This window comes from Eucyclogobius newberryi, unplaced genomic scaffold, assembly GCF_026437365.1.
Source record: "Eucyclogobius newberryi isolate DKJ021-1_F unplaced genomic scaffold, fEucNew1.0.hap1 SCAF_7, whole genome shotgun sequence".
Classification (NCBI taxonomy): domain Eukaryota; kingdom Metazoa; phylum Chordata; class Actinopteri; order Gobiiformes; family Gobiidae; genus Eucyclogobius; species Eucyclogobius newberryi.
Genome location: NW_027316389.1, coordinates 6,690,616 through 6,718,369, shown reverse-complemented (window position 1 = coordinate 6,718,369; position 27,754 = coordinate 6,690,616). Strand labels below are relative to the sequence as shown.

At 44.2% G+C, this 27,754-nt stretch overlaps 1 protein-coding gene across 1 annotated transcript; it reads left to right on the top strand.

Moving 5' to 3' along the window:
* Positions 1-30: 30 nt before the first annotated feature.
* On the top strand, positions 31-27,754 carry ireb2 (iron-responsive element binding protein 2). The gene is made up of 22 exons (XM_072434775.1): positions 31-94; positions 2,208-2,294; positions 2,384-2,549; positions 3,122-3,259; positions 4,737-4,964; positions 5,777-5,846; positions 6,439-6,622; positions 6,945-7,084; positions 7,808-7,979; positions 8,061-8,161; positions 8,928-9,044; positions 9,817-9,976; positions 10,467-10,602; positions 12,854-12,938; positions 15,040-15,196; positions 16,160-16,284; positions 17,596-17,700; positions 17,788-17,930; positions 19,621-19,768; positions 21,071-21,193; positions 21,520-21,705; positions 27,632-27,754. Exons 1-22 carry the CDS (start codon positions 70-72, stop codon positions 27,740-27,742), a joined length of 2,907 nt encoding a protein of 968 aa, XP_072290876.1. The 5' UTR covers positions 31-69; the 3' UTR covers positions 27,743-27,754.

Below are 27,754 nucleotides of genomic sequence, written 5' to 3'. Positions count from 1 at the left end.
TGATTGGTCAATTCCGGCTCTCCGCTTCGCACTCGTCAGGATCGGATCGTGTTGGTTGTAGAAGTCATCATGGCGCACTCGTCCCCTGGAAAAGGTAAGACAAAAAGACGTTTTATGCCGGTTTAGACTCCGCGGATTCACCACACACGCTCACGGACACGTTTAGGCTGAGATAGCGACCGTGAAACGCCTCGATATTTGTGAAAACCGCTGTCGCATCGCCTCACGTTTGCGTCACGCGAGTGCATCACTTTGATATATCGGAGCTAACACAGGCTAGCTTCTCCCCGGTTCGCCCTTTAAACGCGAACAATTGCGGGTGAAACGGGCGTTAACGGCCCCCCCGCTGGCTGTCGCCGTCTGCGCCGCACCGAGGGCCCCCGATCTTTGCGTTTTGAGTGCGTAACGAGCCTTATCGCGGCGCTGTCTTCGGGAGATAAGCGGAGTTAGCGCCGCGGCTGCTGCTGCTGCTAGCATCGATAAGACGCCGTTTTAAAGGAGACATTATTCCGCTAAAGTCACGTCTGCGAGGTTTTAACTACGTCACGGCGGGTGTCCTCCGGTCACTGCCGCGGTCAAGACTCGTGTTTCGACTGATTCATGCGCGTTTGAGTTCAACTAATACTGTCCTGTCTTCGAGGCTCGAGTGGAAGTCGGTAAATCGTTTGTTTTCACCGGCCCCCTATCCCCGCCCACTTCTCCGCACGTATTTGTTGTTAAAAATAATGTAAATCATGCTTGTAGGGTTAGAAAATGTCATAGCAACATTATATAACAGTGTATATTTATATTAGGGCTGCACAGTTTAGCAAAATATGCACATTTGCAATTAAATGTGCAGTTTGTGGTTTAATAAACAATTCTCCGGCTGATCTTGGGCGCGTGTGCTGTTGTAGCGGCTGGTTGTGTGGAGGGAGGGTCGCCCGACGCCACCACGAAGTTTGATCGTTTACAAAAGGAGAAATCGTGGAACGTGGTCCATTTGCTGTTGCGTCTCAAACAAAAAGCTGTCTCCTTATGTCCGCAGACAGAACGATGACACTTAATCTGACCTGTCTCTGACCCGGGGACATTACATGAATCCATATTGAAACCTAAATTACAAATGGTTCGTTAAAAAATCATGCCGTTATTGAGCTAATTTAAGAAGTCGTGCGGTAACGGCTGATGGGGAGTCGTGCGGAGAGTTGTTGGGTTGATGGCCTGACTCGCCTCTGCACTGTGGGTCGGTGTGCAGGGCCGGAGAACCAGGGGGGCTTGGGACCAGGGGACTTGGTACCGTGTAACTTTGTGAAATTATTGCAACCACACAACTTATAGTGATGAACAATGGGGTGTCTCATTGTCTATTATTAGTATTTTTCTCGTTCGCTTGAATCCTGGACACACGCTGGACATTCAAATGAACTCGTTGTTGCACATGTGTTTGTTGGTTTATGCAAATGTGTAATTATTGTAAACCTTACGTGTCCTGCTCTACGCTATAGCTCAGAATAAACCAATCAGGCAATCAATTCTGTCCGAAATTCACATTTTAAACACGTCCTGGAGAATTGACGACACCTGAAATGAGCTTATGAAGTGACAAACTACAGAACATGTTTATACAGATGTAAACTACATAATCATTTTAAAAACAACAATACCTGGTTTTATGGTGGAAAAACATTTCTACAGCCGTGTTCTGAAAAGTTTAGCAGTTCAGTTTTGGGGAATCATTACTGACCTAAATCATAAGGCGTGGTACTTTTCTCCGCTTTATTGTCTTTATAAAATACATAATTATGGAAACTTGACACTACATATTATGTCTGTGTCCTCATTCGTCCAGCAGGGTTCCATTGTAGTAAAAGATTCAATTGTATCATCTGGACTCTTTAGTTTGTTATGTTAAAGACCGTAGCTTTTCAAACTTGGTAATTTACCGTGTTTTCCGGAGTACAAGTCGCACCAGTCCAAAAATGCATAATAGAGAAGAAAAAAACATATATAAGTCGCACTGGAGTCTGAAATGCGGTTGCAAGTGTGAAAATAATAAATAATATCATATATAAGTCGCTCCGGAGTATAAGTATATAAGTATAAGTCGCCCCCCGGCCCAAAACTATGAAAAATTGTGCGACTTATAGTCCGGAAAATACGGTAATAGTGATTGTGTGCTATCTTGTCATTCTTTCCTTGTGCTGAAATGGCGTTTCTTCTCGCAGAACATCCATATTGTCATCTGATCGACACGATAAACGATGGCACCGTCAAGTTCTTCAACCCCGGGAAATTAAACGACGCAAGATACGGTGAGTTTGTTGAACCCGCACAAACGCACGAGGCCCGCCCACCAAATTTACACGCTTAAAAATAAAATTCCTCCTTTAAAATCCCTCAGACAAGCTGCCGCTCTCCATCCGCGTCTTGTTGGAGTCCGCCATTCGAAACTGCGATGGATTCTACACGAAAGAAGACGACGTCCAGAACATCTTGGACTGGCGGCGGCGGCAGAGCGAGGCCGAGGTGCCCTTCTCCCCCGCCAGAGTCCTCCTGCAGGACTTCACGTGAGTCATGAGTCATCACGTTCACCCGGAAGTGCGTACCGAGGCAGAACACAATTAGGGGGGACGCAAAAAGGATTAACGTTCACAGACGATTCAATAAAGTCACATGTCACATTCAAGTGACGTATGATGGGTTTTGCGGTTTCTAATTTTGACTTTATCGAGCAGGTATTTCTGGAGAAAACGTTGAAAAATTTGTAGAAAATGACAGGAAGTGACATCACACACAAGTTTATGCATAATTTACACAAAAGAAACAACTTTTTTGACTCTCTAAACATTAATTCAACAAAATTAAGTCGCTCTCATATATTTTTATTTGTCAAATAAAAATTCCCAGTGTTTGCTGGGTAATTTCCTACTGTAATGTTATCAATTACAAACAGGACGTGAAAATGTAAACCTAAAAAAATTTGCTATTCTGTGATATCATTCAAAAACATTTTTTTTAGCAAAATTAAAAATATATTTATCTTAACTGCATTTTAGTTCAATGAGTCGTTGAACCTGGTTTATAACGTAAGGTTTATAACGGTTTAACGCCGTCTTTCGTGTCTCTTTCTTCCCGACAGTGGCATCCCCGCCATGGTGGACTTTGCCGCCATGAGAGACGCCGTGGCCAAACACGGCGTGGACCCGCTCCTCGTCAACCCCAAGTGTCCGACCGACCTCATCGTGGACCACTCGCTGCAGATAGACTTTAGCAAATGGTGAGCCCGTGTCAGGTCTGCGTCTCGCGGGTTTGGGTTCAAAGACCAAACTGCAAAACGCCAACGATGCTCGTGTGCATTTCGAAACGCATTTGTACGAAGTCTACGCTACAGGATCAGCAGGCTTTGTGGTTTAGTAAAACGGGATATTTTGTTGTTTGCACAAGAATTTAGGTCGGTTAAAGGACACGCATTATGCATCATCGCATTGTCCTTGGCCTTTAAACTTGCTCTGGTTCCTTCTCTTTGGCGATTTAAAAATAACGTATAGTATGTAATAAAAAACTTCCTATGACTTTCTCTCAGTCAGGCGTTCCCTCATCAAGATTTGTGTTATAACTCCAGAACGAGACCGGTGATGATTTAATGGACTTTAAAAGGTCACAAATCTAGGAAAATATAAACGGAGTGTTGTGTGCGGCTCGGGAGGGAAAAGAACTCGTAAGAAGGGCTGAATGAAAACGAGTTTGAATGAAGCAAAATACAACTCCACATGTGTTTTCGATGAGAGAACGATGTTATATAGTGGTTAAATGCTTTAAAAAATAAGTACATTTTTCATAACGTGTGGGTGATAAAACTCATTCAAATTCATTTTCTGCATTTTCTTGACCTGTGACGTGGCACTGAGAATCTCCGGCTGTTTTTAAGTCCGTAAATCATCTCCGGACTCGTTCTGAGCCGCCCCCCCGTCTAAACATGATCAGAACGACTGTGTGCCGAGACCAGGAAGTGAGAGGCCAGCTTGAAATGCACAGAAATGTTGATAAAGATATAATATTTTTTGTTCTAAATCATGAAATGCCAAACTAAAGGCCCTCGAGCACGTGTAAAGGCTGATGACAACACAAATAATGCATAATATTTTTCCTTTAATACACTTTTACACAATTTCTATGACGTTTCGAGGGTTTTAATATAGATGCAAAATTTAAAGTGAAAAGTGCATATCTTTCCCGTCCATTAGTTTCAGAATGAGGAAATTCATATAATCGCTGCCAAGTAGAACAAATTAAAAAAAAAAAAACATTTAAAACTCTATTTAAATTTTAATTCTATATATTTTGTACATAGAAAAGTTCTCAAAATGTTGCATAAAACCTGTGATAGGAAAGTCAAGATTATTAGGTTAATTGATAATCGTGTATTTTTAGGTCACAATTTAATCGTAAAGACAAAAAAATTGTAAGCGTGACATTTTTAGAATAATTTTATATTTTATTCAAGTTACAGAAAAGGGAAAATTTTCCAACTAAATTAGGTATTTTTTTATTCAATTCAAATAGATGTGACAATTTTAGACACTCCTTTCCTCAGAAAAGTAAACCTAAATGTAAGCGGTAATGTGTTAAGAAAACAAGATGGAAAGAAAATATAGGATTTTATTGTTGTTTAAATCGCGACATTTATTTCCACAATAATCGCTGCGCTACAATTCAAAACCTGTGATTTTGAAACGCGTTGTCTGTTCCTCCAGCGCGACACAGAACGCTCCGAACCCGGGTGGAGGCGACGCTTCCTCTCGGCCGTACAGAGCCCCGCCCCGGCCCGGCTCGCACTGCGGGGGGCAGAAGGGCTCCTGCGGGAAAGCCTCTTGCAGCGACGCCCCTTCCTCCGCCTCCTCTCCGGGACGACCTCCAGTCTCCGCCCAGCAGATCGAAAACACGCCTCTGCTCTGCCCCATCCACCTCAAACCCGTCTCTGAGTAAGTGGGAGTTTACTCGATAAAGTGTGCGTTAAGCGGTCCGTTTCCCACGATCAATAATTAAAGTGCCTATGACAGGTTTTTACGATTTTCTAATTTTGACTTTATTTGGTGTATTTGTACCTGTTGTAAATATGAATGATAGTTTTACACCAATCAAGCAGGTATTTGTGGAGAAAACGTTGAAAATTACAGGAAGTGACATCACACTACTATTTCTTGTCAAACTTTGTGCGTGATTTACACAAACAAGCACAATTTTTGACTCTCTAAACATGAATTCAACAAAATAAAGTCGCTCTCATATATTTTTATTTGTCAAATTTAAAAAAAAGTGTGACATTAGATGAGTTTTGTCCCAGTGTTTGCTGGGTAATTTCCCAGTGAGATGTCATCAATTACAAACGGGAAGTGAAATTATAAACAAACAAAAAGTGCTATTCTGTGATAAAAATGTGTTTAGCAAAATTCTAAATATATTTATCTTCACTGGATTTTAGTCGTTGAACCTGTAGGGGGCGCTTTGAACTTTTATCAAAACAACAGCAAGTATCGTTACTAAAATAAATCACAAACGGGACGAAATTTGACCTTTTCTAGAAGCGTTTTCAGACCACATGGGAACGTAAAGAAAGAACAATGTGATTTTCAAGAAACAAACGATAACAACTGTACAATAAAACAGTTGTAAAAAGGTCCGCTTCACAGTTTACAGTTAAGATCTGTGTTTTGCGTTTTTTTATTTGTCACTGTGATTGTGCTAAAACACTTGGGGGTCAAACATCGACTAATGATAACGACTTTCTTTGCAGGCCTGAAACGGCTCTGAAAAACCAGGAGATGGAGCTCAACAGAAACAAAGAGAGGCTTCAGTTTTTTAAGGTACAAAAGGGACAAATAAATACTAGTCTGTGGAATAAAGGCTCAACAAGATCATGTCGTAATGGCAGATTTTATCGTCCAAATACAAGAAAAATCTGCAAAAAAGAAACCTACAGTGTTGAGCAACTGTTTCTGTTGCTCAGGCAGGAGTGTTGTTTATTCAATGATTTATTTTATCTTGTCTGAGCTAAAGAAATGGTTGCTTAGCAGTTTAAATTGGTAGACAATTAATCGCCTACAGTGTTGTTTTTCAGTAAAGTAAAATGCATTATTATTTATACACTTTTATGGTTTATTTTCCAGTCTGTTCAACTTCGTGTCCTACTTGAACATTTTAAAATTAGCATTTTATTATTAGCATTTTATTATTTTATCATTTGCATTTCAGCACTAGCATTTCAGCATTACCATTTTAGCATTACCATTTTATCATTTCAGCATTGGCATTTTAGCATTTGAATTTAAGCGTTTTAGCACTAGCATTTTAGCCAGTTTGTCATTATTAACCGTCCCAAAAACAATGAGAACCAGTTCTTGTCGACATTGTCCGCCCTTAACCTCAAAGTCTCTCGTTATTGTCTGTTGCGTGCAGTGGTGCTCGAAGGCCTTCAAGAACGTGAACGTGGTTCCTCCGGACGTGGGCGCGGTGCACCAGGTGAATCTGGAGTACCTGTCGCAGGTGGTGCAGCTGGTCGGGGGCATGGTTTACCCCGACAGCGTGGTGGGCACCGACTCGCACACCACCGTGATCAACGGCCTGGGCATCTTAGGCTGGGGTGAGTTCACGTCGCTGTTCGGAGGCGGCAGAGTGGTTAGCGCTTCCGTAAATGTGAAATGCTCAGTCTTTTTACGAGAAAAACGCCAATATCCAGATTATTGTAGACAAAAATGCGCTGGTTTTAGCAGAGTTCTAACAAAACCACATCACTGCAAATTTCATGCATCTTAACAAAGATTTATTCACTTAAATCTAGACCATTTGAAGTCATTTCCACTAAATAAATGCTAAATAATTTAGATTAATAAGCTTTCTTAATATTCTTAATAAGAATTCTTCAACCCGGTGAAACGTCCCGCTCTCTCGACTCTTTTCCTCAGGAGTCGGCGGCATCGAGTCCGAGGCGGTGATGCTGGGGCAGCCCGTGACCTTGACGCTCCCTCGGGTCGTGGGCTGCAAACTGGTGGGCTCCATCCATCCCCTCGCCACCTCCATAGACATCGTCCTCGGCATCACAAAGGTAAACCACCTTTTTTACGTTCGCCAAAGATTATCACGGAATCTAGACAAAAACGACATGTACTTACTGCAAGCCACTTATTATACTCGCACCCGCCGCAAAGGGAATGCGATAAACTTAAGGATATTATTGAGAGATCCTTCATTTGCCTTATTACCGTATTTTCACACTAGCAAAAAATGCATAATAAAGAAGAAAAAACATATAAAAGTCGCATTTTTGGGGATTTTTTTTGGATAAAATCCAAGAACAGACATTTAATCTTGAAATGCAGTTTAAAATAATAACAGATTAGAGAACATGGTGAATAGGTGTATGTATGCTAACGCTAACACCAGCTACATGACGCACAGACAGAACTGTGATAAGTGTCTGGTATGTTAACGTAACATATCAACAGTTATTCAGATAACTATAGCATAAAGAACATGCTAACAAGTTTACCAAAGCATCACTTTTACCCCAAATCACTAAATCCATTGAATTATTCTTCCTCTGTGTCACTTCCAAACATCTCCACAAACTCCAGAGGAAGAGGAAGTGCAGATTCTTCTTCTGCGTCGCTTAGAGCGCCCTCTTGTGGTTGTCAGTGTGGAAATAACGAATAATATCACATATAAGTCGCTCTGGAGTATAAGTCGCACCCCGGCCAAAACTATGAAAAAAGTGACTTATAGTCCGGAAAATACGGTAAATGAACCTTTTCTTGCGTTGCGTCGGCAGCACTTACGACAGGCCGCGATCGACGGGAATTTTGTGGAGTTCTTCGGACCTGGAGTGTGTCAGCTTTCCGTCCCCGATCGGACGACCATCGCGAACATGTGCCAGGAGTACAGCGCCACCGTCAGCTTCTTCCCCGTCGACCACGTCACGCTCAAGCACTTTACCAAGACGAGTGAGTACCGTGTGTGTCGCGGTGCCAAAGAGCGTCAAGGGATTCAACTAAACGATGTGTGTTGTGTTTGTGTTTGAACAGAGATTAGCCCAGAAAAACTTGAATTGTTGGAGTCTTACTTAAAGGCGGTTAAACTCTTCAGAAGTTATGAAGACTCGTCACAAGATCCGGAATATTCAGAGGTAGGTTTTGTACAGTGGTTGATTTTATTAAAAGTATATTGTAATCAACATTTTACTGAGAAATGTGGATCTCTTTTGTTTTCTAGTGTTTAAGAGCGTTCTTTTATCCGTATTTTACTCTTTAACTCTTAATCAAATTAACTGCCTAATCCATAATTTACTTTATTGATGACTACTTGAGTATCAATAATTTGTATCTAGATTATAAACGACAAACTAGCACATGCCATGTACTGATAAAAGTGGTTTTAGCTCAAAAAATGTAGAGAATAAATACCGGTTCTTAACATAGTTTCTGTCACTTTATGTGGATTTTTGTTATTGAAACATGGGCTTTCCTTGTATTAAATGCTGCGTTCGTGTGGTCTTCAGGAACTTGGGGAAAATGTGTTTCCAGGTTGAAAAAAGCACATGAACGCTCTCAGAAGTTGGGAAAAGAACTCTTGAACTCGGGTCAAAAGCTGACTAAACGTTACGGTGTTAAAGAGTTTACAGTCGTGTCCGTAGATAAGAGCAACTGATTTGCACAAGACCCAACACTACTTTTAAATAAATATGTAACGTTTGCTAGCTAAAGTAATGATGGTAGGATGCTTTCCAAAACGAATAACTTACTCACGTTTAGCTTTGGAAATGCTAATGGCAACAAAACTCACTGGTTCTCTCCATTAAACACTGTTCTAGAGCGACTCTGATTTGTTCATGATTTTTTTGACTTGTATTGTTCCTGATGTTCTTGCACGTGTAACGATCCCCGTGTGTTCAGGTGATCGAGGTGAACCTGAGCACCATGGTTCCTTATGTGAGCGGACCCAAACGACCTCAGGACCGCGTCGCCGTTAGCAACATGAGGGAGGACTTCCAGAGCTGCCTCGACGAAAAGGTACAAGCGTAATTGAATTTGCCCTCGCAGCAGAATGAAAACTGAAAAGTGGAGAAAGGAACTATATTTTGTTACATTTCCCGTTTAATAGTCTACCCTAAGGACAACGTTGTGAAACATTAATCACAGAAAACGTCATAATACCATCTCCGAAAACAACTTGCGTGTATTTTGAATAGACTTCTTTTAAACTTATTTTATTACTGCATAAAGATTGTCAAAACTCTCAAAAACACAAGTGCATTTCGGATGTAAATCTTGCTTGTACAGACCGTGGAAGTATAATATCTGTGCAGAGGCTGGAACACTTCCTCGAGGAGGCGGAGTCTGTGGTCAGAAAACCCCTCGCCCATATTTCAAAGGATATAAAAGCTAATAATAAATGCACAGATGAAAGAGTAAACTACTTCGGAGCTTGCTTTGCGGCACAACTAACACCAATAGAAGGTCATAAGCACCAAAAAGTCGATTCTCGGGCATTTGACGTGTTTTTTGTCGCCCCCTGCTGTCTCTGAGCGGAAAAAACGGCCTTGTAACATTTACTGACATCGCCCGAAGTCAACTCTCCTGAGAAACCCTCGTTCTATTTTTATATTTGGGAATTTTCTGTTTTTGTGTGATTATTCTGACTTATTCTGATTATGATAAAAAGGGAGCTGCAGGGGGAGCTCTAGAGGCCATAACGCATCATCAGCTGTAATATCTGGGCAGGGTCTGGTAAGCTCGGGTCACGGCGACGGCACGTTACGTTGTGATCGTTGTTGTTTCTCAGGTCGGGTTCAAGGGCTTCCACGTGGCGAAGGAGAAGCAGCAGACCTCGGTGCCCTTCACCCACGACGGGCAGGAGTACAGCCTGTGCCACGGCTCGGTGCTCATCGCCGCCGTCATCAGCTGCACCAACAACTGCAACCCGTCCGTCATGCTCACCGCCGGTAAGATGCACGCGCCAACATGGCGAAACGATGAGGGAGAAAAAAAACAATGAGGGAAAAAAAAACAATGGGGGAAAGCATGTGATTGTAGTTCCTTTTTAAACCAGTAAGAGTGCACGTTACATATGGTTATTAAGGAATAACATACCATACTTTTTGTACTTTAAGCCGCTACTTTCCCCACACGCTTTGAACCCTGCGGTCATTACAACAGTGCGTCTAATTAATAGATTTTTACCGGCTATCGGGGGCACTCTAGCAGGAAGCGCAAGCGTTTGACACACTGTAGAAGAAGACGACTGGTTCAAAAGACGACCGGATCACTACCGTGTACTATATTCATGTGTGCGGTTTCGTACATGTACTACTACTTCTTTGTAAATTTCGTCGGCGTAGCTTTTATTCAGGAGCGCTGCACAGCTCAAGTACAGTACGTGTTTTATGATTATTATGATTTTCCATTAAGACACGTTGCGTTTCTGTGGTTCAGGTTTACTTGCCAAAAAGGCGGTGGAGGCGGGGCTTGCGGTGAAGCCTTACATTCGCACCAGTTTGGCTCCGGGCAGTGGAATGGTCACGCACTACCTCAACACCAGCGGAGTCCTGCCTTACTTCAACCGACTCGGGTGAGTTCAGGAGCGGTGGGTGAAAAAGAGACTGCCGTGTGCTGTCCGCATCTTAATTATAGAGCGTTTTATCCTCCGCGAAGCCGGACGCGCGCTGTTAGCATGCTAATTACCGTTAGCTTTGCCCTGATGGTCAAACTCGCTCTGGGCTCAGCATGTTGAGCTTTTATAAACTTATGGTGGTGAATAATGATTATGTTGTGTTTGTTTTTTGTGGGCCTGGAGTCTGAAATAGATAAAGCTTTTATGCTGCGTTCACACTCGATTTTTTTGGTCCTACGTTAATACCAATTTTTGTCCTGATCGAGCCCGTGTTTAGTTGTGTTTAGTCCCAATTTTGATCTAGTGAATCTATGATGATGATATGAACGGAAAAAAACTGCACTATTTATTTATTATTAATTTACTATTTACTATTTTTATGATTATTATTATTATTATTATTATTATGACGGGTTCACTTCTCAAGCCGCCCCTGAAATTTGGAAACTAATTAACCTATTTTCTGGACTATAAGTTTCACCTTTTTCCATAGTTTTGGCCGGGTTGCGATTTATACTTATATTTATACTTGTATACTTATACTCCAGAGCGACTTATATGTGATATTATTTGTTATTTTCACACTTGCAACCGCATTTCATACTCCAGTGCAACTTTTTTTTCTTCACAATTTTATTTTCTTCGCATTTTTTGGCTGGTGCGACTTATAGTCCGGAAAATATGGTAGACTGATTTAAATATCTACTTCATCCTTTTGTGGTTTGACACTCGGATTCCTCGACGTCAAGTGATGCTGTGTCAGAAATGATACATGTCAAATACAAGTACAAATTCCCACTCGGGAGATTAAAGCGTGTGAAACTCGCTGTTCTCAGAGAAGCGCTGACCTGGAATAATCCCGGCTCTCGAGGCTCAAAAAGGGGAAACTTCCTCTTAACTTTACTGTAAAACGACTTCTGCTGCAGGGGGAGGAAAGCGTTAACTCAGAGGAATGATAATCGCACTGCAAAAGCCTCAAACTGAACTCTTTTATTAATTGAGGTGTGTTTGTGGATGGGAATCGGACTGTGCACATTTCCCATGAGATATTACAAAAATATATATAATATCCCGATTAATGTTGTGAAAATGTGAATATTAAGTGTATTGTTTATTTTAAAAATTAGCTTTAAAATGTGTTTAATCTTATATTTCTGCTTACCGTATTTTCCGGACTATAAATCGCACCTTATATTTATATTATTATACTTACACTTATAGTCCGGAGTGACTTATATGTGATATTATTGGTTATTTTCACACTTGCAACTGCATCTATTATGCATTTTTTGGCTAGTGTCAATATAGTCCGGAAAATACGTTTTTTATGGTCCATTTTACCGACACGTTCGTTATTTAGAGACACATTTCTGGTCAAATATTGTTCTCTCCTATTCACAAGCAGAAATGATACAAGGCCAAAGTTACCGCGGTAATAATGTTTGTGCTGAGGAAAGTTTGTAATTCCTCTTTTGTCTTCACCAAACGTGAAATGTGGAGTTAAAGGAGAAAATGACTTAAGTGTTGTTTATGGACAAAGCGGCTTCTTCAGGGTTGAACCAGACCACACACAATATCTGTAATTATCTCTGTAATTATATCTGTAATTATCTCTGTAATTATCTCTGTCATTACCTGTGTTCAAATGTTTGGCAAACAAGTGACCTTTTTTTCCAAACTAGACCAAAAAAAAGTTTCATTTTGTCAATCGGTATTTTTATGTATTCAATATTATGAATGTTATTTTTTGGCCCCTGATCTAGAACAATTTACCGTATTTTCTGGACTATAAGTCGCACCAGCGTATAAGTCGCACCAGCCAAAAAATACATGATAGAGAAGAAAAAGTTGCACTGGAGTATGAAATGCGGTTGCAAGTGTTTTTTTGTATGTGATATATTTGAAATAGAACATAGAACAAGAACAGACAAATAAATAAATACAAATAAATAAATAAAAGAACTCAGAAAGCTCGAGACAGAAATCAAATCTCGACAAATTAAACAAAAAAAGTGGCCCAACGTCTGTTAAATGTGTCCAGTTCAAAATGGAGTTTGATTGTGATATATTATGTATTTTAAATCATATCCTCACACGTGATATCAGCGTACGACAATCGTGAATAAAAACCACAAGGCGACGATACATTTGATTCTTCACGATTTATTATAATTGTCATATTTCTGATTCGTTTGTGTTTCTTTGGCAGATTCGAGGTCATAGGTTACGGCTGTGCCACATGTGTCGGGAACACGGCGCCTTTGCCCGACGCGGTGGTCGACGCCATTAAACAGGTGAGAACGTTGTGCGGTCAAAAGGAATCGTCTCTAAAGTCTGACCAGCAGTGACCACAACACTCACACTTTCTACACAAATCCACTGGTAAATGGCGCAGTTCTTCAGCTAACGATTGTTTTGCTCATCAATTAAATGCGCTGTACCTGATTTTTATTGCTTTGGTTGTTCCCGATACCGCACGTTTTCAGGTATCGGTATCGGTATTGTATCGTCGCTCTGGATTCAGGTCACAATATAATCGTGACAATCAAAAAGATGATGATCGTGACAATTTTAGAAGCAAAATTCAAATGTTTCTGTTCAATTTCTCGTCAAAAAATAGACTTGAATGTAAATAATAATGTAGTAATAATCTGGTTGTTTTTTTTGTCACATTTAACTTTATTTTGTCTTTCATAAAGTTCAAGTTTTGGTAAAGTCGGTCACAAACTCGAGAAACAGTCTCATGTCAGAGCACGAGAAGGACAGAAAATTAAAGATTTCGCTGTTGTTTAGTCACAGTTTCATGAATAATGGCTCAACTTTGATGTCTTTTTCCACAATATGGAACATGGTAACGATTAATGTGAGAATAAACCTTGTTATTTAACAATTGTTTGCGATTTATTGACATCACAAGCAAAACGACAATCAAATCCTACATTTTCTTTCCTTCTTATTTTCTTAAAATTTTCCGCTCCTCGTTACATGACCTGTTTTATGAAATCAAACTTTCTGAATGATGAGTTTCACAAAAAATCCCTTTATATTTAGCTTTACTTTTCTGAGGAAAGGCTGAGCAGAACGGACTTTTGCTTCTAAAATCGTAAACTGAACTAAACATTTTTTCTATAAATTAATTCTATTTATTTAAAAAATCTTCAGAAAATGTCATAATGATAATTTTTTGGTCTTTGAGATTATATAGTGACTTGAATAATCACAATTATTGATAAATCTAATAATCTTGACATCCTCGCTCTTGTCACCATTGTTTTAGAAGCAAATTTAAGTATTTTGAGTTCAATCTATTGTCCAGAAAATAGATTTAAATGTAGATAACTTTTTTATATTATCGGGCTGTTTTTGTCACTTTTGACATTATTTTGTCTTTCATAAAGTTCAGTGTACTCGTGGCGTGTGTACTCGTGGCGTGTGTACTCGTGGCGTGTGTACTCGTGGCGTGTGTACACGTGGCGTGTGTACACGTGGCGTGTGTGTACACGTGGCGTGTGTGTACGTGGCGGCGTGTGTGTACGTGGCGGCGTGTGTGTACGTGGCGGCGTGTGTGTGTACGTGGCAGCGTGTGTTTACGTGGCGGCGTGTGTGTACGTGGCGGAGTGTGTGTGTACGTGGCGGAGTGTGTGTGTACGTGGCGGCGTGTGTGTGTACGTGGCGGCGTGTGTGTGTACGTGGCGGCGTGTGTTTACGTGGCGCCGTGTGTTTACGTGGCGCCGTGTGTTTACGTGGCGCCGTGTGTTTACGTGGCGCCGTGTGTGTACGTGGCGCCGTGTGTGTACGTGGCGCCGTGTGTGTACGTGGCGCCGTGTGTGTGTACGTGGCGGCGTGTGTGTGTACGTGGCGGCGTGTGTGTGTACGTGGCGGCGTGTGTGTGTACGTGGCGGCGTGTGTGTGTACGTGGCGGCGTGTGTTTACGTGGCGGCGTGTGTTTACGTGGCGCCGTGTGTTTACGTGGCGCCGTGTGTTTACGTGGCGCAGTGTGTGTACGTGGCGCCGTGTGTGTACGTGGCGCCGTGTGTGTACGTGGCGCCGTGTGTGTGTACGTGGCGGCGTGTGTGTGTACGTGGCGGCGTGTGTGTGTACGTGGCGGCGTGTGTGTGTACGTGGCGTGTACTCGTGGTGTGTGTACTCGTGGTGTGTGTACTCGTGGCGGCGTGTGTACTCGTGGCGGCGTGTGTACTCGTGGCGGCGTGTGTACTCGTGGCGGCGTGTGTACTCGTGGCGGCGTGTGTACTCGTGGCGGCGTGTGTACTCGTGGCGGCGTGTGTACGTGGTGCGTGTGTACTCGTGGCGTGTGTACTCGTGGCGTGTGTACTCGTGGCGTGTGTTCTCGTGGTGTGTACTTGCTCTGAGCTCTTGATGGTTGTCTGCGTTCAGGGCGAGCTGGTGGCGTGCGGCGTTCTGTCGGGGAACAGACATTTCGAGGGGCGTCTCTGCGACTGCGTGCGGGCGAACTACCTGGCGTCGCCGCCGCTGGTCGTGGCCTACGCCATCGCAGGCACCGTGAGAATCGACTTTGAAAAGGAGCCGCTGGGTAAGAACTGCAGAGGTTTGAGTCAGTCCTGCGGCGATGATGGGATTTGAGCTTTACCTGAGTCAGAGGGCGTTTTGTTTAGTTCCTTTTTTAACTGATGAATATGTCGACGCTTCAGGGAGAAAAGCAGGTTTTTAAGGTCTATGTGTCACAGTTTATAATCTAGACACGCCCACTAGAATGTGATGATGATTTCAAAAACAATCTGCAGAGCTTTGCTAGTTTACCGCAAATGACAAAATGACAAAAACATTTTTCTTCCTTAGAATTAGAAAAGCAAAGCATAACATATTTGTCCAATAAAACCCACAAAATCTGGATTTTTCCTTCAATCAAGTGTTGAAACAAATGTGTGACTGAGTGTTTTTTATTTGACAAAAAATATGTAAAAAACTGAGCAAAAAATTTGAAAATTTACATTAATAAAGACAAAAACTATGATTAATTTTCCTGGGGTTTTTTACGCTTCAGAAAGTTTTTATGTCGACGTTGAATCTGATGATGTCAAAAACAATCTGCAGTTTTCTTTTCTAATACAAAGGATGAAAAATGTGTGCATTTTTGTCATTTGCCGCAAAGCATAAAATATTTGTCCAATAAAACAAAACAAAATCTGGATTTTTCCTTCAATCAAGTGTTAAAACAAATGTGTGCCTTAGTGTTTTAAACAAAGCAAAGAATTAACATTAATGAAGACAAAAACTATCATTGATTTTCCTGGTTTTTTTTACGCTTCAGGGGAGAAAAGGAGGTTTTTAAGGTCAATGTGTCACAGTTTATAATCAAAACAAAGGATGAAAAATGTGTTTGTATTTTTGTCATATGTGGCAAAAAATATTTTTTAAAAATGAGGAAAAAATCTTAAAAAAAATTACATTAATAAAGACAAAAACTATGAATAATTTTGCAGGTTTTTTATATTGACCAACGTATATTTATTTGACTGGACGTGCTCTTCCTCAGGCGTGACGTCCGAGGGGAAAGAGGTTTACCTGCGTGACATTTGGCCGTCCAGAGAAGAGGTCCAGCAGACGGAGGAGGACACGGTCATCTCCTCCGTCTTTAAGGAGCTCCGGAGCAGAATGCAGGTCAGATCCAGTGACCGAACGGGACTATAGACCATGAAATGTACCGTGTTTTGATCACGGTCAGTGTTTTCTGGACAGTGGCATCGTTAAATCAGAACAACTAAACAGAATAAATAACACGTGTTTTTTATGAATAACATTTCAACTGATAATGTATTACAAAAGTCTCAATGTGCAAAGGAAATAATGGTTTGACTTGTAAATGAATTGTTTGTCAAACCATTATTTATTTGACAATGCGTTTTGACCATGTTAAGTTGAACATTTGCTGACTGAAGACTTCTAATGGAGTATTTTTAACAATATTTACAAGAAAAGTGAATTATTGAGTAAAAATTACACACTTGTTCTCTTCTGCACGCGCTTTAGAGTCTGTACGCTCCAGATAACAATTCATTAAATAGACTTGAAACTATATTAATAAACTAAATTAATAGTCTTTTTAAAACGCCTCTGAAAACGCACTCGTTCCCTTTGGCTTTTAACACGTTTGATTTGTTTGATTTTTTTCCGTTTTCAATTTGATTTTCCTCGTTTATTATTCCTTTGTTCACTTGTTTTTAACCTTGTGGCGCTTTGGTAAAATTATTAGTTTTTTTTGTGTGTGTGCGTTATAAATAAAGTTGCAGTTGTGAGCGAAACTGCCCAAAAAACTAAATATTTTCATGTTTAAGTGCTAAAGAAACACTTTTTATATGACACAAGGTTATTATTGTTATTATATAGTTGACGAATTAGACTTTTAAATACAGTTTTAACCAAATAAAGGTTGAAACATGGCCACAGAATATTCACGAATAAAGTGTGTATTTTTTGACATTTTTTTGACATTTTGATTTAATAAGGCCACTGCTTTTGTTTATGAAATATATATTTTTTGTTGCGTTTAATCGAAATTACGATGATCAAAATACGGCTATTTTTCTGTTATTTGTAGCAGCTTCTTTTACTTTGTTTATATCACAACATACAAACTCTTTAGCCTAATTTTGCATATTAACTGCAGTTTATTAGACCGTAAATAGCCACCCTCTTGTTTACCGTATTTTCTGGAGTATAAGTCGCACCGGAGTATAAGTTGCACCAGTCAAAAAATGCATAATAGAGAAGAAAAAACATATATAAGTTGCACTGGAGTATGAAATGCGGCTGCAATTGTGAAAATAACAAATAATATCACATATAAGTCGCTCCGGAGTATAAGTATACAAGTATAAATATAATATATATATATATAATATATAAATCGCACCTCGGCCAAAACTATGAAAAAACGGTATTTAGAAGGTTGAAGATGTTGTTTGTTCACAGAAGGGGAACTCGTTCTGGAAGCAGGTGGACTGCCCCGACTCGGTGCTCTTCCCCTGGGATCACAAGTCCACGTACATCCGCTCGCCCGCGTTCTTCACTAAACTGGTGCGTCTGAACGTCGTATATTCGTAACGACCGCCGTTAACGTGCATTATAATCCAGCCCGTTCACCGTACGTCTTCTGTGTGTCAGACTAAAGAGGTGTCGCGGCCTTCGTCGGTGGACAACGCTCACGTCCTGCTGTTCCTCGGCGACCGCGTGACGACGGACCACATCTCTCCGGCCGGAAGCATCTCCAGGACCAGCGCCGCCGCCAAATATCTGCAGAGCAAACGGTGAGCGCCACTTCTGTCCAGGACTGATGAACGATGAGAGAGCGGCAGCCGAACAGAGACGTACAACGATAAATACAATATACAACTACTGTATGTTCCTGAGTATAAGTTCAGCTCCAGCCAAAAAAATGTATAATAGAGAAGAAAAAACATATATAAGTCGCACTGGAGTATAAGTCGCATTTTTGGGGTAAATTTACTTGATAAAATCCAAGACAAAGAACAGACATTTCATCTTGTTTAAAATAACAGATGAGAGAACATGGTGAATAGGTGTACGTATGCTAACGCTAACACCTTCAGCTACATGACGTATGCTAACGCTAACACCGTCAGCTACATGACGCACAGGCAGAACTGTGGTAAGTGTCTGGTATGTTAACGTAACATATGAACAGTTATTCAGATAACTATAGCATAAAGAACATGCTAACAAGTTTACCAAAGCATCAGTTTGACCCCAAATCACTAAATCCACTGAATTCTTCTTTCTCTGTGTCACTTCTAAAGCCTAGAGCGCCCTCTTGTGGTTGCCAGTGTGAAAATAACGAATAATATCACATATAAGTTGCTCTGAAGTACAAGTTGCACCCCGGCCAAAACTATGAAAAAAGATGAGACTTATATACCGGAAAATATGGTATTATAAATATACATAACTTTATTCAAGGTATTTCTTATCAGATTTAAGATGCAAAAAGTGGTAAAAACTGATAAAATATGACTCTTTGCGAGTAAAAGATCTGAGTAGAGTCTCAAACCGGTACCTTTAGATTGAATTCGACTTCCGGATGGCCGGCAAAACATCACGTAAACCGCGCCACCGTTTCCCGTGTCACTGTGAATGTTTCCAAGACCAGAAAGTTGAATTAACATGACTAAAACTGCACTAGAACTAGAATAATCAAATAACCCAATAATTAGATTAGAAGTTAATTGTTAAATCTAATCGTCAAATGCGTCATGAGTTGGTGAATTTTTGGAGTAACGTTTGTATTTGGAAGACAAAGTGCAATGACTTTTACGAAAACTCTTTCATCTTTGACATTTTTGCTTTGATTTTTGTCTTTGCAATGTTGGTCTGTTCTCGAGCGGTGTGAAAAAATCTGAAATAAATCGACTGACGTAGCTGTTTACATGACATTTCGATAACGATCAGACTTTCGTTAAATAAACGACCCGGATTAGAGAGATGGACTAACTTGAGAGGACCGGTCTGGCATTAAAGTGCCTATGACAGGTTTTTACGATTTCCTATTTTCTGACTTTATTTGGTGTATTTATACCTGTTGTACATATAAATGATAGTTTTACACCAATCGAGCAGGTATTTGTGGAGAAAACGTTGAAAAATCTGTGAAAAATGACATCACACCAGGGACACTCACTCCAGTCAAAGTTTATGCAGAATTAACACAAAGAAACTCTAAAGACTCCAAACATTAATTCAATAAAAAAAAATTGTGACATTAGATGAGTTTTTGCCCAGTGGTTGCTGGGTAATTTCCTACTGTGATGTCATCAATTACAAACAGGAAGTGAAATTATAAACCTAAAAACATTTGCTATTCGGTGATTAAAATGTTATAGTTTTTAGCAAATTTCAAAATATCTTTATCTGAACTGCATCTTAGTTCAACGAGCCGTCCGGCCTGATGGGGGCGCTGTAACGCTCCGTGTGTTTTTCCAGACTGACTCCTCGGGACTTCAACTCGTACGGCGCTCGAAGAGGAAACGACGCCGTGATGACGCGAGGGACATTCGCCAGCATGAAGCTCCACAACCGCCTGCTCGGGAAAACGGGCCCCAAGACGCTGCACGTTCCTTCAGGACAAAGCGTGAGTCCACTGGGCGTGCGGAGGGCGTGCGGAGGGCGTGCGGAGGGCGTGCGGAGGGCGTGCGGAGGGCGTGCGGAGGGCGTGCGGAGGGCGTGCGGTGGGCGTGCGGAGGGCGGGACCGTACTTCAAGTCCACGTGATGGGTTTAGCTAATTATGACGTTGTTTGGCGGTTTAGTCCCCGTGGGAACTATCTATATTTATATATAGAGTTTCAGTTTGTGAAGAAAATCTGACACAAGTTGAAGATTACAGGAAGTAGAACATTTACACGCAACTTACACCGTTTTTTTGTCAGTTTAAACAATCATTTACCAAAATAAAGGCGTCGTCAGGTGTAAGTATTTGACAAATCATAGCGATTGTGTGATTTAAATGGACTTTGACCGGTGTTTACGATCTGGTGGTAACTTTACGGTACTCGGCCCCACCACTGGTACTCTGCCCCACCACTGGTACTCGGCCCCACCACTGGTACTCGGCCCCACCACTGGTACTCTGCCCCACCACTGGTACTCTGCCCCACCACTGGTACTCGGCCCCACCACTGGTACTCGGCCCCACCACTGGTACTCTGCCCCACCACTGGTACTCGGCCCCACCACTGGTACTCTGCCCCACCACTGGTACTCTGCCCCACCACTGGTACTCGGCCCCACCACTGGTACTCGGCCCCACCACTGGTACTCTGCCCCACCACTGGTACTCGGCCCCACCACTGGTACTCGGCCCCACCACTGGTACTCGGCCCCACCACTGGTACTCTGCCCCACCACTGGTACTCTGCCCCACCACTGGTACTCGGCCCCACCACTGGTACTCGGCCCCACCACTGGTACTCTGCCCCACCACTGGTACTCGGCCCCACCACTGGTACTCGGCCCCACCACTGGTACTCTGCCCCACCACTGGTACTCTGCCCCACCACTGGTACTCTGCCCCACCACTGGTACTCTGCCCCACCACTGGTACTCGGCCCCACCACTGGTACTCGGCCCCACCACTGGTACTCGGCCCCACCACTGGTATTGGGCCGTACTGAGTTAATTTAGCCTCATTCACTCATGCTGTTTACGAGGTCCTCTCCCTCTGAGCCTCAGAAAACACTCAGGTTCAATGCTCTGGAGTTCTCCCGTGCTGTTTTTAACTCCATAAATCACCCGACTACAGGCTTATACACCAGCAGCCGAGGGAAAGTAATGAGTGTTTACTATATTTGGCCATGATTGTAGGTTATAAAATGCAGACATTATCTAAGGCTTTGCACTGATGCGTTTGTTTAAATCTGTGTTTTCTCTGCACAGATGGATGTGTTTGAAGCGGCCGAACGATATCAGAGAGAAGGAGTTCCTCTCATCATTTTGGCGGGAAAAGACTACGGTTCTGGGAACTCCAGGGACTGGGTCGCCAAGGGACCATATCTCATGGTAAGCCACACTTTAGCCGTAATGTTGAGCTCCTTGTGCCGACAGTAGCTCAGTGGGTGTGTTGAGTGTCTTGAAGGTGGAAAATGTGAGCGGGAGAGGGAGAGGGAGAGGGAGAGGGAGAGGGAGGGAGAGAGGAAGGGAGAGAGGGAAGGAGGGAGGGAAATTGGGAAAAAGGGAGATTGGGAAAAAGGGAGATTGTTTGGGAAAGAGGGAGATTGGGAGTGAGTGAGAGAAGGAGGGAGAGAGAGGGGAGAGCGAGTGTGTTGAAGGTGCAGAACGTGACCTTTTCTTCCCCTCGTGACCCTCGTGACCCTTGTGACCCTCAGGGCGTCCGGGCCGTGATCGCAGAGAGCTTTGAGAAGCTGCACCGGCGCCAGCTGCTGGGAATGGGCATCGCACCACTGCAGTTCCAGAACGGAGAAAACACAGACGTCCTGGAGCTCAGCGGGAAAGAGAGGTTCAGCATCGAGCTGCCCGAAACACTCTGTCCCAACCAACAACTGACCGTGAAGGTACAGACACAACCGACCACTGACCGTGAAGGTACAGATACAACAACTGACCGTGAAGGTACAGACACAACCAACCACTGACCGTGAAGGTACAGACACAACCAACCACTGACCGTGAAGGTACAGACACAACCGACCACTGACCATGAAGGTACAGATACAACAACTGACCGTGAAGGTACAGACACAACCAACCACTGACCGTGAAGGTACAGACACAACCGACCACTGACCATGAAGGTACAGATACAACAACTGACCGTGAAGGTACAGACACAACCAACCACTGACCGTGAAGGTACAGACACAACCGACCACTGACCGTGAAGGTACAGACACAACCGACCACTGACCGTGAAGGTACAGACACAACCGACCACTGACCATGAAGGTACAGACACAACCGACCACTGACCATGAAGGTACAGATACAACAACTGACCGTGAAGGTACAGACACAACCAACCACTGACCGTGAAGGTACAGACACAACCGACCACTGACCGTGAAGGTACAGACACAACCGACCACTGACCGTGAAGGTACAGACACAACCGACCACTGACCGTGAAGGTACAGACACAACCGACCACTGACCGTGAAGGTACAGACACAACCAACCACTGACCGTGAAGGTACAGACACAACCGACCACTGACCGTGAAGGTACAGACACAACCAACCACTGACCGTGAAGGTACAGACACAACCGACCACTGACCGTGAAGGTACAGACACAACCAACCACTGACCGTGAAGGTACAGACACAACCACTGACCGTGAAGGTACAGACACAACCGACCACTGACCGTGAAGGTACAGACACAACCGACCACTGACCGTGAAGGTACAGACACAACCGACCACTGACCGTGAAGGTACAGACACAACCGACCACTGACCGTGAAGGTACAGACACAACCGACCACTGACCGTGAAGGTACAGACACAACCACTGACCGTGAAGGTACAGACACAACCGACCACTGACCGTGAAGGTACAGACACAACCGACCACTGACCGTGAAGGTACAGACACAACCAACCACTGACCGTGAAGGTACAGACACAACCGACCACTGACCGTGAAGGTACAGACACAACCAACCACTGACCGTGAAGGTACAGACACAACCACTGACCGTGAAGGTACAGACACAACCGACCACTGACCGTGAAGGTACAGACACAACCGACCACTGACCGTGAAGGTACAGACACAACCGACCACTGACCGTGAAGGTACAGACACAACCGACCACTGACCGTGAAGGTACAGACACAACCGACCACTGACCGTGAAGGTACAGACACAACCACTGACCGTGAAGGTACAGACACAACCGACCACTGACCGTGAAGGTACAGACACAACCGACCACTGACCGTGAAGGTACAGACACAACCGACCACTGACCGTGAAGGTACAGACACAACCACTGACCGTGAAGGTACAGACACAACCGACCACTGACCGTGAAGGTACAGACACACATCTCCAACAGAAGCTTTCAATCTATTACAACCTGTAATTCACTCTGAGGCCAGTAGATGGCGGAGGTTCTAAAACATGAGGTGTTTTATATCAGCATTGTTTTCCTCCGAGGGCCATATTTGAATCCAGGTAGTGGAGGGCCGGCCCACGATGATTGTGTGAGACAAAATAAAGCCACATGTGGCCCGCGGGCCGTAGTTTGCCCACCCCCGCTTATACCTTTACTTCTAAAATGGCAGCAATTATCATTTTATTTTAGTTCTTACAATAATGATATTATTACGAGTCCTGAATAATCACAATTTTGTGGTGTCGTTGATTTAAAAAAAAGAAAACCTCCCTGAGACAACAGTGTCCACAGTGTCCCTGAGACCACAGTGTCCACAGTCATCAAATCAAATCAAATCAATTTATTTTTGTAAGGCCCAAAATCACAACAACAGTTGCCTCTGAGGGCCACAGGGAGAAATGAATCAACAATGTCTGTGGTGGCGATGAAGTCAGACAATGTCTGTGGTGGCGAGGGACGATGTCCCAGGGTCCTCTGTCCTTAGACTCTCCTTCTCGGCCAGGAAAAACTACAAAAAAAACCTCTTTGGGAAAAAAGCGTAGAAACCTGGAGGAGTTCCAGTGAAGGAGAGATCCGACTCTCACAGACGGACAGACGGACACGAGGAGACTGGAGCTGGACCCACTCTTCAGGCAGATGAGGGACCGACTGAGTCGAGCTGGACCCACTCTTCAGGCAGATGAGGGACCGTCTGAGTCGAGCTGGACCCACTCTTCAGGCAGAAGAGGGACCGTCTGAGTCGAGCTGGACCCACTCTTCAGGCAGATGAGGGACCGTCCACACAGGGCAGGGACCACTTCACCAGGGGAGGGGCATCTGGGTCCACAGGTCCTCAGGAGTGAGAGAAAGAAAAGAAGGCGGTGAACAGTTTGCAAGTGGAATCAAAAAATAAATATTGTTTGATAGCATAAGTAGTCAGAAGAAGAAGAGGATAGTGCTCAAGCTGTCATACTTCCCCCAGCACAGTTACTCCTAGGGCAGCGTAGCTGAAGCTGTGGGTTTATCTTTCTGTTCCTAACTACTCTGACCATAAGCGATTTCGAAGAGGAACGTTTTAAGCCTGGACTTAAATGAAGAGACTGTGTCAGCATATTTAACATGGGTCGGGAGCTGATTCCATAACACAGGAGCTTGGTAGCTAAACGCTCTACCTCCTACAGTACTTTTAGAGACTCTTGGCACCACCAGAAGGCCGGCATTCTGAGAGCGAAGAGCTCTGTTTGGATGATATGGTTCTATAGCATCTTTGAGGTAGGATGGGGCCATGTCATTTATGGCTTTGTAGGTCAAGAGTAGAATTTTAAATTTGATTCTGGACTCGACGGGGAGCCAGTGAAGAGACTTCAGCACTGGCGTAATGTGCTCTCTTCTTGTTGTTCCTGTTAGTAATCTTGCTGCTGCATTTTGAACCAGTTGAAAGCTTTTTATGGAGCTTTTAGGACACGCTGCAAGCAGGGAGTTACAGTAGTCTAATCTAGTCGTTACAAATGCATGGATAAGTTTTTCGGCATCACTTTTAGGCAGGATTCTTCTGATTTTGGCGATGTTGCGCAAATGGAAATAGGCTGTTTTACAAGCTTGATTTATATGAGCTTTAAATGAGAGCTCCTGGTCAAATAAGACTCCAAGGTTTCTTACAGTAGAACTGGAGGCTACACTGACATTGTCCAGTGTGACTATCTGCTCAGATAGAGCGTCTCGTAGATGCTTAGGGCCAAGCACAATGACCTCGGTTTTTTCAGGGTTAAGAAGCAGGTAGTTTAGTGTCATCCAGGTTTTTATCTCCTTCACACAAGTACTAAGTCTGTCTACTTGATCACTCTGATCAGGTTTCATTGATAAATACAGCTGAGTGTCATCTGCATAGCAGTGGAAGTTAATGCCATGCTTTCTGATAATGTTGCCTAATGGCAGCATATAAAGAGTAAACAGAATTGGACCGAGTACCGAACCCTGTGGCACACCGTAAATTACTTTAGAGCTTGGTGAGGAGCTCTGGTTTACATTAACAAATAGGAACCTATCAGATAGATAGGATTTAAACCAGCTGAGGGCTGTTCCTCCAACACCTACATCACATTCTAACCTCTGCAGTAGAATGTTGTGGTCGATGGTGTCAAACGCTGCGCTGAGGTCCAACAGAACCAGGATTGAGACCAGTGCATCGTCAGCGGCTAATAACAAATCATTTGTGACTTTAACTAGTGCAGTTTCAGTGCTGTGGTGGGCTCTGAACCCTGACTGGAAAACTTCAAATAAGTTATTGTCCTGCAGGTGGCGACAAAGCTGTTTTACTACAACTTTTTCAAGGATTTTAGAGACGAAGGGAAGATTTGAAATAGGTCTGTAGTTTACCAATAGTGTCCCTGAGACCACAGTGTCCACAGTGTCCCTGAGACCACAGTGTCCACAGTGTCCCTGAGACCACAGTGTCCACAGTGTCCCTGAGACCACAGGGTCCACAGTGTCCCTGAGACCACAGGGACCACAGGGTCCCTGAGACCACAGGGTCGCTGAGACCACAGTGTCCACAGTGTCCCTGAGACCACAGGGTCGCTGAGACCACAGTGTCCACAGTGTCCCTGAGACCACAGGGTCGCTGAGACCACAGTGTCCACAGTGTCCCTGAGACCACAGTGTCCCTGAGACCACAGGGTCCCTGAGACCACTGAGACCACAGTGTCCCTGAGACCACAGTGTCCCTGAGACCACAGGGTCCACAGTGTCCCTGAGACCACAGGGTCCCTGAGACCACAGTGTCCACAGTGTCCCTGAGACCACAGGGTCCCTGAGACCACAGGGTCCACAGGGTCCCTGAGACCACAGGGTCCACAGTGTCCCTGAGACCAGTGTCCCTGAGACCACAGTGTCCCTGAGACCACAGTGTCCCTGAGACCACAGTGTCCCTGAGACCACAGGGTCCACAGTGTCCCTGAGACCACAGGGTCCACAGTGTCCCTGAGACCACAGGGTCCACAGTGTCCCTGAGACCAGTGTCCCTGAGACCACAGGGTCCACAGTGTCCCTGAGACCACAGGGTCCACAGTGTCCCTGAGACCACAGGGTCCACAGTGTCCCTGAGACCACAGGGTCCACAGTGTCCCTGAGACCACAGGGTCCACAGTGTCCCTGAGACCACAGTGTCCCTGAGACCAGTGTCCCTGAGACCAGTGTCCCTGAGACCAGTGTCCCTGAGACCACAGGGTTCCTGAGACCACAGTGTCCCTGAGACCACAGGGTTCCTGAGACCACAGTGTCCACAGTGTCCCTGAGACCACAGGGTCCACAGTGTCCCTGAGACCACAGGGTCCCTGAGACCACAGTGTCCACAGTGTCCCTGAGACCACAGGGTCCCTGAGACCACAGGGTCCACAGGGTCCCTGAGACCACAGGGTCCACAGTGTCCCTGAGACCAGTGTCCCTGAGACCACAGTGTCCCTGAGACCACAGTGTCCCTGAGACCACAGTGTCCCTGAGACCACAGTGTCCCTGAGACCACAGGGTCCACAGTGTCCCTGGGACCACAGGGTCCACAGTGTCCCTGAGACCAGTGTCCCTGAGACCACAGGGTCCACAGTGTCCCTGAGACCACAGGGTCCACAGTGTCCCTGAGACCACAGGGTCCACAGTGTCCCTGAGACCACAGGGTCCACAGTGTCCCTGAGACCACAGTGTCCCTGAGACCAGTGTCCCTGAGACCAGTGTCCCTGAGACCAGTGTCCCTGAGACCACAGGGTTCCTGAGACCACAGTGTCCCTGAGACCACAGGGTTCCTGAGACCACAGTGTCCACAGTGTCCCTGAGACCACAGTGTCCACAGTGTCCCTGAGACCACAGTGTCCACAGTGTCCCTGAGACCACAGTGTCCACAGTGTCCCTGAGACCACAGGGTCCACAGTGTCCCTGAGACCACAGGGTCCACAGTGTCCCTGAGACCACAGGGTCCACAGTGTCCCTGAGACCACAGGGTCCACAGTGTCCCTGAGACCACAGGGTCCACAGTGTCCCTGAGACCACAGTGTCCCTGAGACCACAGGGTCCACAGTGTCCCTGAGACCACAGTGTCCCTGAGACCACAGGGTCCACAGTGTCCCTTACACCACAGGGTCCACAGTGTCCCTTACACCACAGGGTCCACAGGGTCCCTGAGACCACAGTGTCCACAGTGTCCCTGAGACCACAGGGTCCACAGTGTCCCTGAGACCACAGGGTCCCTGAGACCACAGGGTCCCACAAAACGGAACAAGTCCCTGATAAAACAATAGTACTAATACTAGAAAATAAAATCAGATAAATGTTTAGGTAAACAAACGTTGGTTAGAAATAAAAACTCATGTGTTTTCTGTGTTCTCGTCCTCAGACCAGCGATGGAGCGTGTTTCCACGTCGACGCGCTCTTCGAGGACGAGTCGGACATTCTTTGCTTCAAACACGGCGGGCTGCTCAGACTCGTGGCTCGGACGTTTCTCTAAAAAAAGACAAAA